Here is a 19,321-nt window from a genome sequence, read left to right as displayed (position 1 = left end):
CAAAACATCCTTGACAGACAATGATCCAACAAATTTAACATCCTCCCCAGCTATGGCAAAAAACAAAGTATGTCCAGTCAATTTGAAGTTTCATCTACAGTTAGCATAGGATAGACAATAAAGACTACAGAGAGAAAAAATTTGATCTTAACCATAGTAATGATCACTCAAAACTTATAATGTTTAATGACAAAAATCAAAAAGAAAAACATTGTAAGAATATAGCATCTGCCAAGTTGAATCAGCCCAATGGTCCTTGAACAAGTCTTTAGAGCTGCAGTACATCAGATGTTTCAGAAAAGTAGGCAAAAATATCCCAGAGCACACAAAGGTGCTAGAATTTGGAAATGATCGCTTTAAGTAATGACATAATGATTCAACCCTCAAAGCACTTTTACATTCCTTCTCAAATTTGTCACTGGCTTGTGAGTATCTGATTTTTAATAATCTACAAAGTAAATTTCAGAGCGACCATAGCTTCTAGCACCTGAATGCCATCAACAAAGTGCTGATCGCTGTAACAGTGGGGAACATAAAGAGGAAGGCCTAATCAAGATTTCTTAAATTTTAAACACTTCTAACTCTTTCCAATTCTCTTTTCCATAGTATATCAACCTAAGTTTTGCAATCCTTCTCTACATGCAATTTCTGTCAGATCTGTAGCCAACTAGTCTTTGGTTCTGGCAGTGTTCTTAAACAGCCTCCTCCATGCTTAAAATTATAGCTGAAATAAGAAAAAGAGAATTAGAGAGAGAGTTTAAAAAGCTAAAAACATACCAAAAGCTTTTTGGTAAGTGACCGAAAGGTTTACTGGAATTTGCATAAACATTCCGTTCAGCTGTCATTGAAGAGCAAGTCAATGCTTACCTTGCAGATCAGCGAGGTCTTGGCCCCAAGTCGAGCAGACTGGACACACTGGTTGGCTCCTTTTCCACCAAAACCAACAAAAAACTTATGTCCAATGATAGTTTCTCCAGCTTTTGGCAATCGTGTAGTAAGGCTATTGAAATTTAAAGCAATACTTACATGCATTAGTGACTTAAGATAACAAGCATCTTCAAAATAAGAGTTACATCGTTATAGTCCTAAATGGCTACACAGTCAGCCAATAAGTCTAAAAAATATTTGAAAGACCTTTTAGGGTTCTACTCCACATCCCGCTAGTTTAAGTTTATTCCTTATATGCCACCCAGTCAAGTTTCTTGTCCCCTCAAGAGAAGGACTGCATTTCTTTTGTTCATGTTTCAGGTTGTACCAGAAGAAGTTGTACCTGATCCCTGACTGGGATTCCCCCATGCTAACTCAATACAGATAAACCATGAATCTATAGGTCTCACTGTTCATAGGGTTTTTTTACTGTAACATTAGGCTCAAGTTCACATATAGTTCATTTAATTCCATTACATGTAATTATACCTTCTTAAACTATCCTTAAGTAATTTTTCACGCTGTTGGTATTCACACCCCTAAGAATTGTAATAGTTACCAAAACCTGCCCCTCCTCTGCTGTCATGCAGGCACACTGTACATATTTAACATATTTCTTTTTTAAGTTTTTCTTTTACAAATCAAGCTTTACAACTTCTTAGAATTTTGTTTTTTCCTTGAATGCAGTCCAATTACATTTACATCCTTCTGCGGATGGGTGCCCAGAACCAGATGCACTAATACAAGCTGAAAGCCATCAGGAGTGTATTCTGATTTCATTTCCATTTTGGAAAAAAACAAAACAAAACTGCAGTTTTGCTAACCCTGCCAGAAGCTTTGCTATCTCAAACAAAAGTTGAAAAGCGTAAAAAAACACCGAGACTGTAGGGTAGAACTTCTCAGAATGCAAAAACTACCTGACTTTTGTAATTTCTATTAAAATACATAACCCAAAGATGCATTTTCAACACTCAGATAACCAAAATTTCTGCCTCCTCAAGCCATGCATTCTAGATGCAAGGCCTAAAAATATAATTTCTAAATCTCTTACTCTACAAACAAGTTCACAACGCATGGAGAGGGAAGGCATTCTATGATGTAGTAACAATCTGTTTAGTCAACAACAGTTACCTCCGACAGTTTCAGAAGTCTGCAGGATAGAAAGTGGAATGGGAGACTGAAAGAATGCAAAAGAATCCAACCTAATGATGAAGAGATTATCTTCAGCTCTGTTTATAAATTTAAAATATCATTTTACCAATAAATCTCACAGCAGCTTCAAAATTCAAAAACTGAATTCTGGGCTCCTCAGGACAAGAGAGCTATGGAGCCCCTGGAGCGGGTCCGGCTGAGGGTAACAAAGATGATTAAGAGACTGGAGCATCTCATGTATGAGGAAAGGCTGAGGGAGCTGAGCCTGTTTAGCCTGGAGAAAAGATGCCAGAGAGGGAACCTCATCAAAGTCTATCAGTATCTGAAGGGAGAGTAGTAGGAGGATGGAGTTGGGCTCTGCTCAGTGGTGCTGAGCAATAGGAGAGGAGGCAATGGGCAGAAACTGATGCCCAGAAAATTGTCACCTGAACACAAGAAAGAACTTATTTACTGTGTGGGTGACTGAGCCCAGAAAGTCTCCCTTACTGGAGATATTCAAGAACTGCTTGGATGCAATGTGCCATGTGCTCTAGGATGACTCTGCTTGAGCAGGGAGATTGGAAAAAATGATCCACTGTGGTCCCTTCTAACTTCAACTATTCTGTGACTCTTTGAAAATTGCCAGCCTTCCAATTCAGAATAAAAGGTTAGATATTACAAGAAATTATTCACTGTGGGGGTGGTGAGACAAGTTGCCCAGGGAGGTTGGCAATGCCCTGGCCCTGGCAGCGTTCAAGGCCAGGTTGGATAAGGCCTAGGTCTAATGGGAAATGTCCCTGCTTATGGCAGAAGAGGTTATGACTGGATGATCTTTAAAGTTCCTTTCAACTCTGAATGTTCTAGGATTCTATGCTTCTGCACTAGGCAATCACTAGATTGTTTTTTGAAAGGATATGAAGAATATGTGTATATTACTATTTTAGCTTATGCTGCACCTTCTGGGGTATATGGGTGTTTGCAGAATCTTACAGAACTAATGACAGAACACAGCCTAATTTACTGAAAATTCTCAGGAAAAAGCAAACGTTTTTTTCTCCCTCCAATTTTCAATTTCATCAGTCCAAAGGTTTAGGATCATTAGAAAGTCAAAAAAACCTAAAATGAAACTAGCAAAGTCAAACAAGTCCCAGACTCGCAGAAATTAAGGTTTTGGCTTTAAATGGGTTGTTACAGGTCTGTGCTTCATCAGTAGTTACAGTTTCCAGAGAGATGCAGGTAGGGATGCAGCCTCACTAACAGAGACATTCACTAGCAAAGCATACCAGATTTTAGGATAGCATACACAGTCACCAGGTTTCTTTTGTGTGGGTGGCCACAGATAAACCCCCGAAGAGTCACACATACAGCTCATAGCACTCATTTCCAGAGATTCAGAGCCAGGAACATTTTGTTGCGAAATGTTTAAACCATTTTCAATAAAAACACAAAAGCTTTAAAAAAATACACTTATTACCATATATATATATATATATATATATATATGGTAATAAGTGTATTTTTGAACACTTATGGTAATAAGTGTACACATACACACGCACATATATTTATATAAATATATATATATATATTTATATAAATATATATATATATATATATATATATATATATATATTTATCTATCTATTTATTTATTTATTTATATTTATATGTATGTATATATATGGAAAGGATTGCTAAGCTCCTAATACAGCAAAGTAAAAACTGTTTGCCCACAGCGGCATCCAGGAAATTGTTTCCAACAATGAGTAACAGTACATTCTCAAGGAAAAAGGCGCAACAATAAAGAGTATCGATAAACAGTAATACATAAACAATATTCCTTAATGGTAACATCTGCAATTTATCACCATTTCCACCGTTGGAAGCCAAAGTAGAGACGGTTATGGACCAGAGAAGGAAGACCACAAGACTCAGCTGAGGAAGCTCCTCTTCAGCTACTGCCAGGGTACCACACATACACATCTAAAATTAGGTGCCTTTCAGTAAGGAAGGATATTTCATCCAGCCTTGGTAATAAGAACAAATAGCAGCTCTTGTGTAGTTCCTTTCCTCCACACATCTCACTACACCTTAAAAAGCAGAACAACATTATTCCTGTTTTGCAGGTATGGAACTTAGTCAAGGCATTTTGCCTTTTCATGCCTTGGGTCAGTCAAGAAGCCAGGGGCAAAACCAAAAAGAGAGATTAGCTTAATCTACCAGCTCACACTGTCTTCTCATTTAAATTCTGCAGTATGAAAACGGCATCAATTCTCAATTCATTTTTCTTCCTCAGGCAGTTTTTTTTTTAGAGATTATAGCTTATTCTAAATAGAATTTGGTTCCATAAAAAGTCAATATATTTTTAATCAAAGATTATAAATTTTTGTGATTCCAGCATACATCTCCTAATAGCACTGCTAAGAGTTCATATTCAAGTATGTTCAACCATAAAAAATATTGTTTTAACAGTGGCCAGACTATGACTTGATTCTTCTCTCTTTTATGTTGGCATCAACATGCAACTCCAGTGGAAGAATCATAATTTCACTGGTGAAAAAACAGGCTTGGTGAGATGAGAATTTCGGTCTCAGTGTTTCAAGTAGCATGGCATAACAACTGCCTGTGGGGTTCAAACAGCTTGTGGAAGACAGGGAAATGACTTTTTTTATTGCTTTGATGGAAAGGTAAAAGGCAAAGGGCAAAGGACCAAGTGCAAGTGTGATTTATAAATGGTCAATTTTTAAAATAAGCTAAAACAGACCAAGCAAAAACGTGCAGCAACTTTCTGCAGCTCTCTACAAACAAACCTTCATCATATTTCATTTTAGGCATGTTTGCCAATCATTCCAGACCAATTCTCCACTCCAGAAACCCATTCTTATTTTCCATATGAAACAAATTCAGAGTACTTATCTATACAGGCAGTTTTAACTTTCACTGAAACCAGCAGTCCTGAAACAGGCTTTTTTGCTAGTACAATGGTATTCTCTCATCATTTAATTCTGCAAATGTACTAACTTTTGATTCACATCAGACAATTTTAATGAGCATTTCAGGCTTCTTTTATGAGCAGGCAGTGATGACTAATCTGTATGATTAAGAAACCCTATAAATTCTTGGCTTATTCATGGTGTCACAAAGAATACCTAAAATAGCCTAAAAGTGATGAAACAGCTAATGTTACTCCAAAACTAGGCTAAATAAGTTAATTAGAAAAAATGTTACATTGGCATTCAGAATTGTTGCATAAAATGTTTTGCAAAGCCGTTTACAACTTTTGACGTAATTTGAAAACACTGATCTGAAAAACGCACTATTCAACAGACTCCTTCTTGCTTACATGACAAATTCTGCTCACCTTTGAGAGGATAAATGATGCAAAGGATACTGAGCTCTTATGTCTTATGAAAAATCAGAAACTGAACTTGAAAACTCCCAATGCATTCTAAGTAAAATAAAATCACTGTATGTTTTGCAAATTGTGCCCAGTACAACTGAATCATATTTATAGAGGAAAGTTCAGACAAACATCTTGAATTACTTTGGACATTACAAGCAAGGAATATAATCACTCATAATTTCAACTGAGTTTTTATAAAACAATATTTAAATGTAAAGCACACAGGAATGCTGCCCACATTTGTTTGTGACAAATGAAGAATCTTACATACACTTATGTTTCAGAGGTTTGGGATGAATAAAGGCACACACATAAGTATTCTACCACAGCACTAACTGCAAACCTCTCTTCTAGTGTGTTCCATGAGTTCCCTTAGAGGCTAGAGCTGATTAGCATTTGTATTTAAGGACAAACATCCCTTTGGAGGGATGGCATTAAAACCAGAATAGAGCCCTTTACTACAGTGTTAAAGCACTGAATCAGAGGTGAAAGCACAATGTACTGAGTCATTAGCGCACGTTTCCCAATATTCTAGGTTTTCTAAAAAGTTCCCCTCTAAGCAGTGACTAGATCGCATACAGAGATAGAAAGTATGAAGAAGGGGAAAGGGAGAGATGCATATGAAGCAGAATTCGCATAAATTAATCCTGAAATTAATTATGGTTTGCTTCTGATTCTTCACACCTAACCACTGTTTGTTCATTGTTATCAACACACAAAAACTAAAAAGATGTATTATTATCATCAGCTTAAACTGATGTGAAGCCATGCCCTCTTCTCTCAGCATTTCCCCACTATTCCTCTAGCACTGCTTTTATTGCCTACAGAGCAAAACAAAACATTTTTGTTCAAAAGGTCATTTTCATTCAGATCAGTGCGTTCATCCAACTCATTACCCAGCAGCTAAGGTGGGCCTGTGAAGGAACAAGCAGGAGAGCCTCTGCTGGCAGCAGTTCAGCTAGACTGCCCTGAGCCAAAGCTGGAACTTGCATTTGATATTACTTTGTGTTGAAAACACTTAATGCTCTGTTGCTAAAGTTTGCTTAAGTAGTACAGTATACTTAGTTCATTAGATATATGGAAAAGCAGAGAATATCAGTACGTTTCAGAGACCAGCATGCATGAGAAAGGAAAATAGCAAAGCAGATGGATATTTTTCTCTAAAAAAATCCCCAACAATATTCTTATCAGGCAACTCAGAGGGGAAGAGAATTTCTACATCAGATTAAATATCAAGAAAAATGCTTAAAATGACTGCCATTTAAACAGTATCAAAAGAAACATTCAGATTTCTTTCATTCCTGAAGAAAGGTGAAGATGATCAGGGGTAGGAAAACAGCAGCAGAAATACTGAATTTAAAACTGACTTAATAAAAAGTAATATAATGTAAAGCTCTAGAATTTAGCTTTGATTCTGTTCTCTTTGAATCACTGAACAAAATTTGCTCCACTCCTGGGAACTCCCTAGAATGGGGACAATCCCAATGAGATTAGAGTAGGTGTAATTTAGCCACTGTCTAGTACATAAAATTTACTGGCCTTTCATGATTCTCACAACTGAACAAATACAAAGGAGAGAACAGTTCTTGCCTGTAACATAATACAACATTGTGGTGAAAAAGTCTCAGACCTCTTTTGGATCTGGCTTAACATTTTGTTTTAGCCTTGGTCTGTTTTGTCTAGCTTCATTTTGAAGATTTGAACATGTGTTGTGGGAAAATATCCATAACATGGAGACAAAAAGACCACACTCTTTTCAAAATCTGATATTCTTGACTCATTTATGCTTTCACCCCTTTTAATCATCCATTAAAATATCTTATTGGGAGGTAGAAAACTTCCAAGATTTCTAAGGAGATTACCTCAGGAATTTAGTTAACTATACCTTGGTTTAAGCATGGGGCGATCTGGTTCTAGGTTTGTAGACTTCCTTTAGACCTTTAATGACTGACAAAACCCTAAAAATCATAGCAAATATCTTTTTTTTTCCTTCCATGTTCCTGAACATGACAAGATTTTCTTTTTAAAAAAACCAAAAACTTTTCAGACAATACAGACACTTGCCTATTGCTTGGATGTTTGATGGTCTCAGTTCTCTCTGTAGCCCACAGTGATGCATGTAGATGCAGTGTATAGAAGCACTACCCAAGCTGGTATCAGGCACAATAACTGACATTTAGAGGAGTCCCTCTGCAGCACAATGAGATGCAAAAGCTTTACACCATCATCCATTCAGAGGGGTTTTTTAAAATCTGTTTGATTTTGCATCAAAAAACATTTATCACCACAACATAAACAAGTGAATGATAAATTGGTGCAAAGCCGCAGGAATTTTTTCAATGAGTTTTGGTATCAGGGAAAATATGTATTTTATGAAACAGAAATATATATAAACAACAGATAAACATACAAACTGTTTATACAAGCACATTAATAGATATATATAAATAGACAAGCTTGTTTGTAGATCTTATTACTGAGTGGGTAAACAGCTGAAGTGGCACAACTGTAGAAAATCTCTATCAAGGAGAAAATTAAATGAATGGCTGTGACTACATGTAGGAGGACCACAAGAGTTATATCTTCTTATATGTAATATCACAGCTTCAATTGAAAAACACCAAAACTTGTAACACATAGAATGAGAACAGCTGTCCACAGCTCTTCAAGAACTTCAATGAATAATTTTGTTGACCCTTTGTGCAGAATCAGACTTTACCCTCCTAGATATTAAAACATGAAGCAAATAGAAAGGCATTCAGATGAATGCCCTGAAGCATTTATGGTAGTACACTGTACTGCATTTCATTGAAATGATGGTATTACTAAGACATCAAATTCCTAAATTATGTTATAAATATGAAAACTTCAACACAAAGAATTTTTTTTGACAAATTACCAAAAAGCTTTCTCATGGAACAACAAATCTGTAACATTTCCTCACATCACTAGCATTAAATCAGAGGAAAAGGTGGCACAACATTGGTGAGTTCATAATCTGTGGAATATTTAATTCTGAAGCTGAAGCTCTAGAGAGATTTAAAACTCAAATAAATCTATCTTCAGATATTTAAGTCTCAGCAAACATTCCATCATTCTTACCAAACATCTGTTTCATATTTTAAGAAAGATTGTGGAAATTTTCAGAATTGCTACTCTCTAGCTTTATTTGCCTCCCACGTTGTTCTTCATTGATGTCTCTCGATTACATTATTTTTGGAATGGCAGTTACATAATTATTTTCAATACAATCTGACAGTAGTGTTAGAATAGACTGCCTCTGAAACAGGCTGTGCTCACCCAGAACTGAAGCAGGCTGCCTACAGTTCCTGTGCTGAACAGAACATTGTATAATGATGAAATACCAGTGCTGAAGCAGGAAAAAAAAAAAAAACAAAAACAAAACAACCAAAAAAAACCAAAACCTTTGCAACCCAAGCAAAGAGTGATTTTTACATGCCCAAGGACAGATTAAGATAAACAAGACATGTGAACATGAACCTTTTTTCTGTACCTCTTAAAAAAAGGATTTATCAGACAAAGTGGAAATAATATGGTTGGTTGGACAGGCCACATGGTCCTCGTTCTTGTCATCATGATTTTCTATATACTGGTAAATCAACAAAGTAATGTATACTATTTTTTGATTCTGATACTTTACTGATATCTGATACTGATAACGTATGATACTTATACTTTACTATACATATAGAAAACTGGGCACCTACCATACAAAATCCTGCTGTCAGTCTTTTTCAGGTAAAAAAGTAAGAATAACCCCCACATACCATTAAGTATTGGCATTTTGCACACAAGCATATTGTGTTTTATAAACTATAATATTATGAGCAACATCATAGATGTGTTTTCAGAGTACAGAGTCATCAAGACAAAGTACAGTGGGGTCCAAGTACTTATAATTTTCTTCAATAAGATGTTGTAATAGCTTATAGCCAGGACAGTAATTTTGAGAAATATATTTTTATCAAGTTTGTATGAGCAGTGCTTCCTCCTGAATCCATATGAGTCACAAATGAAAATTATAACAAAAATGAGACATTGTTTACATACATTTACTCAATGTATCATAAATAATGAAAGTAATAAATATATTAAAGTACATATATATTTATTATATGGGAATAGAATAGAATAGAATAGAATAGTTCAGTTGGAAGGGACCTACAACCATCATCATCAAGTTTAACTGCCAGCCACTTCAGGATAAATTTTTGGTCAAGTTTTTACTTTGAAATTATCTTACTTTTGTTCAATGATAAAAGTGTTCCATCTAATTATAAAGTTCCATCTAATTATAAAGGCACCAACTAATATCTGGGATTACAGTAACATTAAGGCTTGCAGGACAAATAGGAGAATGTGCAGGGTGTGGGGGGAGTGTGTGAGGGCTTCACCGGCCAAGATTAACTCTGCTGTGACAGGTAGGAATCTCCTCTAGGTAAGTCCCTTTACCTTTTTCCCAATTTAAGCTCTCTTGGGAGAGGTAGATCCCTAAATATCAGAAGAAAAAGTGTAATTCTGTATAACCCTGGCTTCTAATGCCTACCAATAGACAACTCTTGTGTCTCCATTTAAGCACAGAATTTAATGAGCAACAGGGAATACAAAATGAAGAAAAATCTGCACATTTTTGCTGCCTCTGAATAATATGAGTTCCAGCAAAACCACCAACTACTTTTTTTCCAACAGATCATTTTTCACTTGGTCCTTTCTGGGACAAAGGAAAATGAAATTAATTTTAAAAATTATTGAACAGTACTAACAGGATATTCCCAATGAATAATACTAACAGGACCAGACAATTAGAAGAAGGAATGAATATTCAATCTCATTGCTGCTGAGAACATAAAAAATGCCAGTCTTCCCATGAGTCCTGAACTTGATCTGTTTATCCTTTATTTTCAGCTCTGACCAATGTTTTTTTCTTTCTGCTGTTTATACTACCAAGGTTTATGCATTTTGTATAAATAGGTATCTGAAAGAGCACAGGAAATATAGGAAGTGATGAAAGGAATAAATTAACAAAAGGGAGTTATGATACTTTGGACGTAAAAGTTCTTTTTGAAAGACGAGAGATGGGGAAATAACAATACAGAAGAGAAGTGCACCGTAAGAACATGATGTATGAGGACAACAAGAAGAGGTGAAAGCAAATTAGGGGAAATTTCATGGTTCAACAATGACATGCTATTGATGTCGCACAGGAGAAAAAGGAGGAAAAAAGGACTAAATTCAGAAATGGAAAAAAGAAAGAATAAAATACAGAAGAGAGCGCATTGATATATTTGGGAACATTACCACCTTCTAATTTTATAATTAGTTGTCACAAAGATCAAGGTGTTCTACAAAGCTGCACCTACTTTGGCAACAACTAGTGAAAAATAATTTTGTATTTAAAAGTAATTTTGTATTTTCTTCAGGCTCAAAGTGTAAGATACAAGGATCCTCAAGGGAACCTGGATCAAATAACTTATTGCAGCTTGATATAGGAGCTAACAACTGGAGCCATATAAAACAAGAAAACAAAACCCTACTGGTAAGTTCCTATGGAAAGATCAGCTCAGACAGCTCCTAGAGGCAACAGAATATATATGCCTGCCCAGAGTGTTTTTACACAAATTTGTTACCACTGACTTTGTATGATTTTTATTGCAGGTTTTGATTTGTGCCAGCAGCTCTTTACTGTCAGGAGCACTAAAATTCACCCAAAGATACTTAAGTCTAGAAATGTATCTAGGAAAATGGTTATTTCCTTTAACAGTACAGCCAGAAAGTAATTCACTAACAAGACAGAATGGAATATTAATCATACCATTTTATCTCACAAATGGGGAGAAAATACAATATTCTTGGTGTTGGTTGTTAAAATCTAGTGCCAAGCACCTGCCTATTGTGACGAATATTTTCAAAGGAGTTCCTTTAGGCAACTTCCCATTTGACTGTTGCGAATCTTGCATGTCGGACACCTCCAGACTGAAAAGGCAAGAGACATTTTATTTTAAATAGTCAAAAACAGTTTCCAGTAATAGTAGGACAGTAACCAAATAATTAAAAATCTGTGGAAGTTATATGGAAAAAGTATTTATTTGGGCTAGAAATTATAGATACTTTCATAACACAACGTAATATTCAATGTGTATCATGGGATATAGCAGAAGCCCAAGGAATACCCTACAGTTCTGACACTGCTAGTGCCCAGTGTATTGATGCTTTGCATTCTATTTACTTGGAACTGCTCAGCTGCTAACAACCCTACAGAGAGCAAAAGGCAATAGTTGTGCTCTCTGTAAAGTGAGATGTTATAATGTGAAGCAATGGCCATATATTACAGAGCATTACTGAGATAAAATGTCATCTTTTTGTAGCACACATACAAATCCCTTTTTACTCTGATATTGGACAATTGGTAAATAAGCTTTCATCTCAACATTCTCTTCCCTGATCACAACAATTTTACTTCCTGACTTTTCACTTTCTTTCAACAGAATACCAACTCTGGGTTTTCCACAGACAGATGAAGCCTCAGAAGGAATGCAGAATGGTGGGGAAGATGCATGCACAGGAGGTTGCTGTAACATCACCTGACTGTATAGTCAGCAAATAAGAGCCAGGTCTGTTATGGCATTAGTAATTTTAGTCTCCAAAAAATACATACAATAATTTTGTCTATCCTTTTATTCCAGCCTGGTTCCATTTCAGTGAACGAAAATGGGAAAAGGAATTTCTTTCTGCTGCAGTCACTCATATGGTAAGAATTTCAGGAAGAACCCTTTCACATCCTAGACTTTCTGTGTAACTGGACACATGCAAGTTTGTATGTACTCAGGGCACACCATTTTGGCATTTTTTTCCAAATGGTCATACCCAGATCGTTGAAAGAGATATTTTATGAGAGTTATGTTAGGTGGGAAAATAGACAGGCTAAAATGTGCAGAGATGTAGTGTGTTTCTGAAATGAAACTACATTAGCAAAAAATGACTATTAATTTTGTGTCATGTTGCAATACCCAGACTGATGATGTCCATTCTCTACAAACATTCATCTAATGTCTTTTCCCTTTCTTTTCACACTTTCTTTGAGGAAAGTCTACTTCCTTGGCTTAAAAATTCTTAAGTACTTGAAGGGATGAAATAAATTATGTTTTGAGTCCACCATTGTCATCTTGCAGCATTAGCAACTGTTCTAACACTGGACTCTACATTTTAAATGGATGAATTTTCTTTTGCCATTATGGTGTTGAAACTGGCCTCTCCTGTCACCAGCCCACGAGAAAGCATGTACACCCTAAGAAGGTTCAACAAAGAGATTCAGCTACTGATAGCTGGCAAATAGAGCACCCACTAAAAAGATGAAAAGACTGATGATCACACTGTTTTACTTTTGTGGGTAGTGTCTAATAGCTTACTGACCTCCAAAGGTGAAAAAGTACATTCTAGGGAGAGCAGAAAATTGTGAATCTTTAAGTCAAACAATTAAGTAGCGCTGAATAACACAACTATAAAGAGTGCCGCTGGGTTTCAGACAAGTGTTCTTGGCCAGGCGAGAGAACACAAGATAGAGTAGCTGATTTTCTTCTCTCATTAGGAAAATATACCCCAAAAATGTATCACCTGCTAGGATCAAAATATTTCTAGATTCATTTACTCCATTACCCAAGTGAACTCTCTAGAGGATTAAGCAATAGTTTCCCAGCCTCACATGGACTAAAGCTAAAAGCTTGGTAAATACTAGTTTTATCTCATAAACCATAATTTTTAATAGCTAACACACATAGGAAAGGAATAATCCTGCACTGATGATATCATAGTCTACTGCCATGGAAATGACTGCAATATCATAAACACAGGTTTAAGATGATCTCACTTTCATTGGAAAGAGGGAAATTTCACTAGCATGTGAATGACATTGGGAATAAACACATAGATACCACACAGTGAAAAACTCTCTTACTAGCCAGTTAAATTATAGAAGATGGAGACAACAACTAGACTTAAAGCTGAACAGAAATAAGGTTCTCCTAGCCAAACACTGTGTTACCACCTATGAACCTTTAAACAGAGAGCCCTCTGAACTCCTGTCAGGGTTCCCCTTTGTTAGTTCACCACACCACAGAGGAGTCAAATCCCTGCCCTGACAGGCATACAGTTTAACCACAAGAACATGAACAAAGTATGGCTATGAGAACCCAGTGTAGGATCTCAGAGCAACGTTGTAGCTGGAATGCTTCCTAGAATGAGTAAGTACTTCAGAAGTGGGAGGAAGAGAACTCCACAGTCTCTTGAAGCACACAAAATAACACAAAGTCAGACGCAAATGCAGAAGTACGATCTCAGTGTGGCAAGTGCTAAGCATCTTGGCTTCAGCTCAGGAAAATACATATATTTAACCTTCAGCTCTGAAGTACTCTAAGAGGCGTCAAACAACTCAAGGATTGGAAGCTGAAATTTGTGTGTAAGCTTTGTTTTGCCATGAGTTGGGAACGTTAAGTACTGTGCAGGACCCCAAGTCGAAAAAAGAAGCTTGAACTGAGAAAAGGGAGTGGAGAAATGAACAAGGCGATAATGATCTCACTTAAGAAGAACCTTTCATCCTGAAGGATCTCAAAGCAATTTACAAACTTAAGCAGACCAGACACTGCAGCTGGTAGGAAAAGAAGCAGACAGCTGGGAACTCATTCATGGGAAGGCGGAGGCAACAGAGGACTCTCTGGTGCCGTATCTTCCAAAATACTGCTGCTGGGAGAAGAAGGCAGGACTAGAACAGAGTTTTTCCCTGTATTTTGCCATGCAGCCATTAGAAAATTGCAGAAAGCAAGCAGATAGGCAGAGCTGACAAAAAGAGATGCAGAAAAGCAAGGGGCCTTAGCACAACTAGGGACCTGTCACTGTTAGGACTGTAGTTTCCCTGCTTTTTATCTCAATTTCAACCCTTTAGGTAGACTTTGCACACTTTCTGCAGCAAATACTTTGGTCATTCCTATTATTTTTACCTCTTTTAATACCTTACTCCAATTCTCTTTACTTATTCCTATCTTTTTACAAAGCAAACTGCCCTTCTTCCTGTCCTCAAATTGCAAAACATTTTCCCAATGCACAGAAGGTCAAATAGTGCTGTTCTTGGTGACTGGGATTCATGTAGTACAGGCCTGACTGTAGTACCACATTGGATATTTTTTAGCTCAAAAGCACTACTAAATACATACTATTAAAATGTAACAAGATAAACGAGTCTGAAAAACAAGAGGTATATTAGTTATTGCTGAAATGGAATTACCTCTGGAAGTAAGAACAGTGCCTAATTACAGTACACAGTAGCAAAGGACAGAAAATAAAGGCACCAAATGAAAGGGCAGGGACATTTCAATTAAATAGAATCCAGAAAGCAACACTTTTGTTGTGCTTAACTTAAAAGACATTGTGAGACCAGTTTCACATTCATATTTCCTGAGACTTCTAAAACTTCCACATTTCCATTGAGGAAGGGGAGGAAAAAACCCGTTTTCATGGATAAGAGCCAAAGACAAGGGCTGAGCAGGTGTTCTAGCACTACCAGTCCTTCTCAGAGAGGGCCCACAGCATCCTCTGTGGCACAAACAACAGTTTCTTTCACAAGGTGCCAGCTGGGATCAATGGTGCACTGTCTCTTGCTTGGGGTTCACAACCTTAGTTGCAAATGCAGCCCTTGTAATGAGTTAAAAAAAGTCCCTGGTGGCCTTGCCCTAGTTATTTTGTGTTAATTTAAGAAGCACTCAAGCAAGACATTTTCCCTCCTTTTTCCCTCTTCAATATTTTGTCTTTTTTTTTGCTAGAGGAACTTTGTTGAAAGCTTTTCAAGTCTGGGGTATAACATCAAATACCTTTAACGTGCTAGAATATTAAACTGTGTCTCACCCTAAAATAAACTATCACTCAGATGTTGCTGGAGGACGACAATTTTATTTCAATTTGCAGCAGTGAAAAGCTTCTTTTGACATAAATGAGCTTGGATCAGGCCCTGTATCACCAGTTTTTGGGCCAATAGAGATACTCAAAAGCTGTATATGCACAGTTGACAATTTTCTTACTGAATGCCATTACTGAGGATTTCATCAGCTTGATTTTTATCTTATTTTTTTGGGCCCCCAAGACACAGCTTTCATCCTGCCACACAAGAGAAGGCAAATAGGAGTTTCTCTAAACATTTAGGTTCTCTAAAATCAGAGCAGAATAACAAAATGCTGAGCCTGTATATACTGCATTTAAAATGCACCCTAATTTTGCTAGGTCAGAGAAGAAAAGGGGGAGACAGCACTGGGTCTGAAATCAAGCCCAGATTTTTCACTATTACATAAATTAAACAATTCACAGATGACACATTCTCTCATGCCTTGATGCCTTTCATTGGATCCAAAGATTAATTTCCTCAACTGGACTAAGCTTGTATTCCTTCACAGTTGTGCCTTCCCATGCTGCTGGCAATGGCTGGTTGACTAGAATGAGGAGTGGCTGCTGCAGGGAAGCATTACAGATAAAAACAAAAACACAAATGAAATGGATTTGAAGGATTCTAGAACACATCACTGCTAGGAGAAGCTAAAGAGCAAAAAAAAAAAAAACCAAAACAAGGCAAAACCATTAAAATTTGGTGACATGCATGAGAAATGGTGGAAACGAGAACATGTGTGAGATCTGGAAACAAAGCAAAGAAGAAAATGAAGTAATATGTGAGATTTCCTCTGATCACTCAAAAAAAAAAGAAAATTCCTTTTTCACATTCCAACCAAAAAATGTCTGCAATTATTGTTCCGAATACTGCACTTCTGAAAAAGAAAGTACAGACGTAGTTTTGGATCATGGACATTTCCAATGTGCCAATGAGCTATTTACTTCAGCACTTCAGCAGACAATAATCGCCACTAGAGACTTAAAAGGAAGACATAGACTCTCACTAATGAGATACCTTTGCCATTTGGCCCAAGCAGAGGTTGTGCTCTGTTAGCAAAGAGGATTTGATGTGTTTGGGATGTTCATACCAATGTGCATTGTCACTGCTGTCCACTGCAGATCAGCAACACACTACTCTGCATGGAGCTCAGTGCTTTCTCTGCCTTGCCTTTCTGTCTTGCTGACTGCTTACAGTCAGTTTAGTAGTTGCAGTAATTATTAACAGTGGTTGTTACAGCAGGGGCTAGAAGCAGAACTTCTAGTTCTACTCCCTAAAGGGAGTGAAGAAACGTGATGAGAGGAAAGAGGTCCACAGAAAACTAAGACTTGAAATCCTGAAAATCCTAAAAAATGCAGTTTTCCACTATTTGGACTGGTGTCATTCTCTTGAGTTAAACTGAAAGACTGTTGTTGTTGTGACTATCCAAAGACAGTTTTTCCATCTTACATTTTGTTCTATGCTTCTGCTGTTTTCAATTGCCATGCCAAAGTTTCCCGTTTATTCTAATTGTTTTAGTGTGTCTGACTCTCATTGGCTTATATGTTTAGTCTTGTCCTGATTTAATATGAATTAAAATGCCAATGCCACGACCAGTCTGCAAATATGAGTCAGAAGAGAAACTATTTAAATAATACTGTGGATGGTACCCATCTGGTTTGATATCTAGATCATATAGAATAATGCTGTTTTTGTTTTCTACTACTATTGCCTGTTATTGCCAATGAAGTGTTGATTGTGATTGTGACCACAAATACGTTTTGCTCCTGGTCCTATTAAGCCAAAAGAGTGTGGTTTACTGCATGTATGTACATGAGGTTGTTTTGATCATATGAAGTTTGCTTTAGAAAACCTGCATTCTGCCACTGCAGTGCTACAGGACAATGAGAAAAGAAATTCTATTAAGAACAGTGTTTTAAAAGCAAACCACTGGGGCCCTTCCTTTTAGAAGAATTTTAAGACATGCTACCCTTTTTTCTGAATTTGATTTCTCAGAATTACATCTGAGTATCTGAATTTAACTAAAAGTCCCTGTCCTTTTCTGTCCTGGTCATTATATAAGATTCAGCACATTTCAAACTGTACATTTCCATTTCACACAGAGGTTACACTCCTTTAACTCATTAGTTTACTGTACTGAGTAAAACCATTATATGCTTATTTTTTTTTCATGGTGTATCTGGCTACCATATGTCCAGTGCTGACTTGAAGCTTTTTGGTACCTTGCCTTTACAGACATCAGAATGTTTAACATTTAAAGTCTGCCACTACCATTTCAAGTCTGTCCCTGAGCTTCTAGCTCTCCAGTCAGAGGGCCAAGGTTGTGTCCTAAAGGGCCAACGGGGTATTTTACCAGTTTGAGTTATAACACAGCATTGTCTAGCTCTGGAAGAGTCTCAATTAATATTATTACCTTCTAAGAAAGATAGGCTTTAGTGTTGAGTAGAGAATATGCCCATTAAACACAATGTATACAAAAATGCATCTGGCTTTCGCTGTGTAACTCACAAACTTATTCAGGCTCCTCCAAATGAGTGATAGGCATTTAACATAATCACTCTTGTCCATGTCTTTTATAAACTGAAACATCAGCACAAATGACAAACTCACAAAACCCTGATGCTCCTTCATTCCAGCTGAAATGAACCCTAGCTTTAAATCCAGAATATGCAGCCCCCGCTAAATCCCATATACAAAGACAGTCAAGAGTTATGCTCCTGGAATCTAATCCTAACCCTAACCTGACAATTTTTATATTTCATAAAGCTTGTTTATAGTTTTCTGTTCCACCTAGGCACAATCAGGCCTACTGCTTAGTACTTTCCAGTAATTTTACCTAGATTTTCCTACCCCAGGATACATTTAAACAATGTCTGCATAGGTACCACATGGAAATTTTGGTCAGATTAAACTCTTGCCAGCTGAATTTAAACACACTGTTCTTCTTATTTTATTAAGTGCCTGAAGTTCTATGCTAGTAACAGAAAGAATGAAGCCATCCCTTCTTTTTCAACTGAAGCTGATTAGCTTATCACTTATAAAAAGCCCTTTCAATGCTACTTAAAGCAGAGGCTAATAATGGTGTCAGAAATGTACTTGTGATCGCATTTGTACACTTTAAGAAACCCCCTCAGCTGATTGAAAAGTGAAATGGCTTTTCTTCAGCCATTTAATCTCAGTGTAACAGCATCTGTCACTCCAGCCCATAGTGTAATTTCTGGTTACAGTATGGACAGTTAATATGCCTTCAAATAAATTACTGCATTTTTATAATATCAAACATGCAGTCAAAAAAAAAATTAAAAAAAAAGAGTAAGAAGTTTTCTTGTTTGTTTGTTTAAGTGTCAAGAAAAGCCGCCCAAAGCTGCAGTTGTCAGCAGTGCTTAAACTGGCAATTTTATTACTACTTTTCCCCCCACATTTTAGACAGACAGGAAAAGGAATGTCTTGAGGTTAGAGCACCAAGTTTTACATTTCAGTGCAACGTCATAAGCATCTGAGAGCTCATTCACACATAACATCAAGATCAGTTCCACAGTTCTTACTCTGACTTACAAGACAACTATTCTCCTTGGAAAGCTGCCAGTGTGTTCGGCAAATTACACAGAACATTAAGTCTTTCTGACACAGGTTCTATGATTATTTAAGGGGCTTCATCATTTCTGCAACACAAGTCTATGCCTAAGCAATATTCACTCCTCAGCATATTCCTCTAATCATGTGTTCTGCTCTTTCTTGACCCACAGGCTTTGGTATAATTGCCTGTTGATTTTTTTTTTTTACTGCAGAATTCTGAGCAGGACAAGGTGATGCAGTCCAGATACATACACTTTAAATCTTATTTTAATAAAGTCTGCATATAGAGTATGGAGATGTGTTTAAAATAGTACAAATCAAAGACTGTTTTCCAAGTTTAC

At 36.8% G+C, this 19,321-nt stretch overlaps 1 protein-coding gene across 1 annotated transcript in view; it reads right to left on the bottom strand.

The window, feature by feature from the left end:
• The window catches only part of RBKS (ribokinase), a 72,816-nt gene that overhangs the window by 51,921 nt on the left and 1,574 nt on the right, over positions 1-19,321 (bottom strand). The window contains exon 2 of the mRNA XM_068185530.1: positions 868-1,000. Within this exon, the coding sequence (XP_068041631.1) occupies positions 868-1,000 (133 nt within the window). The remainder of the gene's footprint in view (positions 1-867; positions 1,001-19,321) is intronic.

The sequence above is a fragment of the Anomalospiza imberbis genome, chromosome 3, assembly GCF_031753505.1.
Source record: "Anomalospiza imberbis isolate Cuckoo-Finch-1a 21T00152 chromosome 3, ASM3175350v1, whole genome shotgun sequence".
Classification (NCBI taxonomy): Eukaryota; Metazoa; Chordata; class Aves; order Passeriformes; family Viduidae; genus Anomalospiza; species Anomalospiza imberbis.
This window is presented reverse-complemented; position numbering and strand designations above follow the sequence as displayed.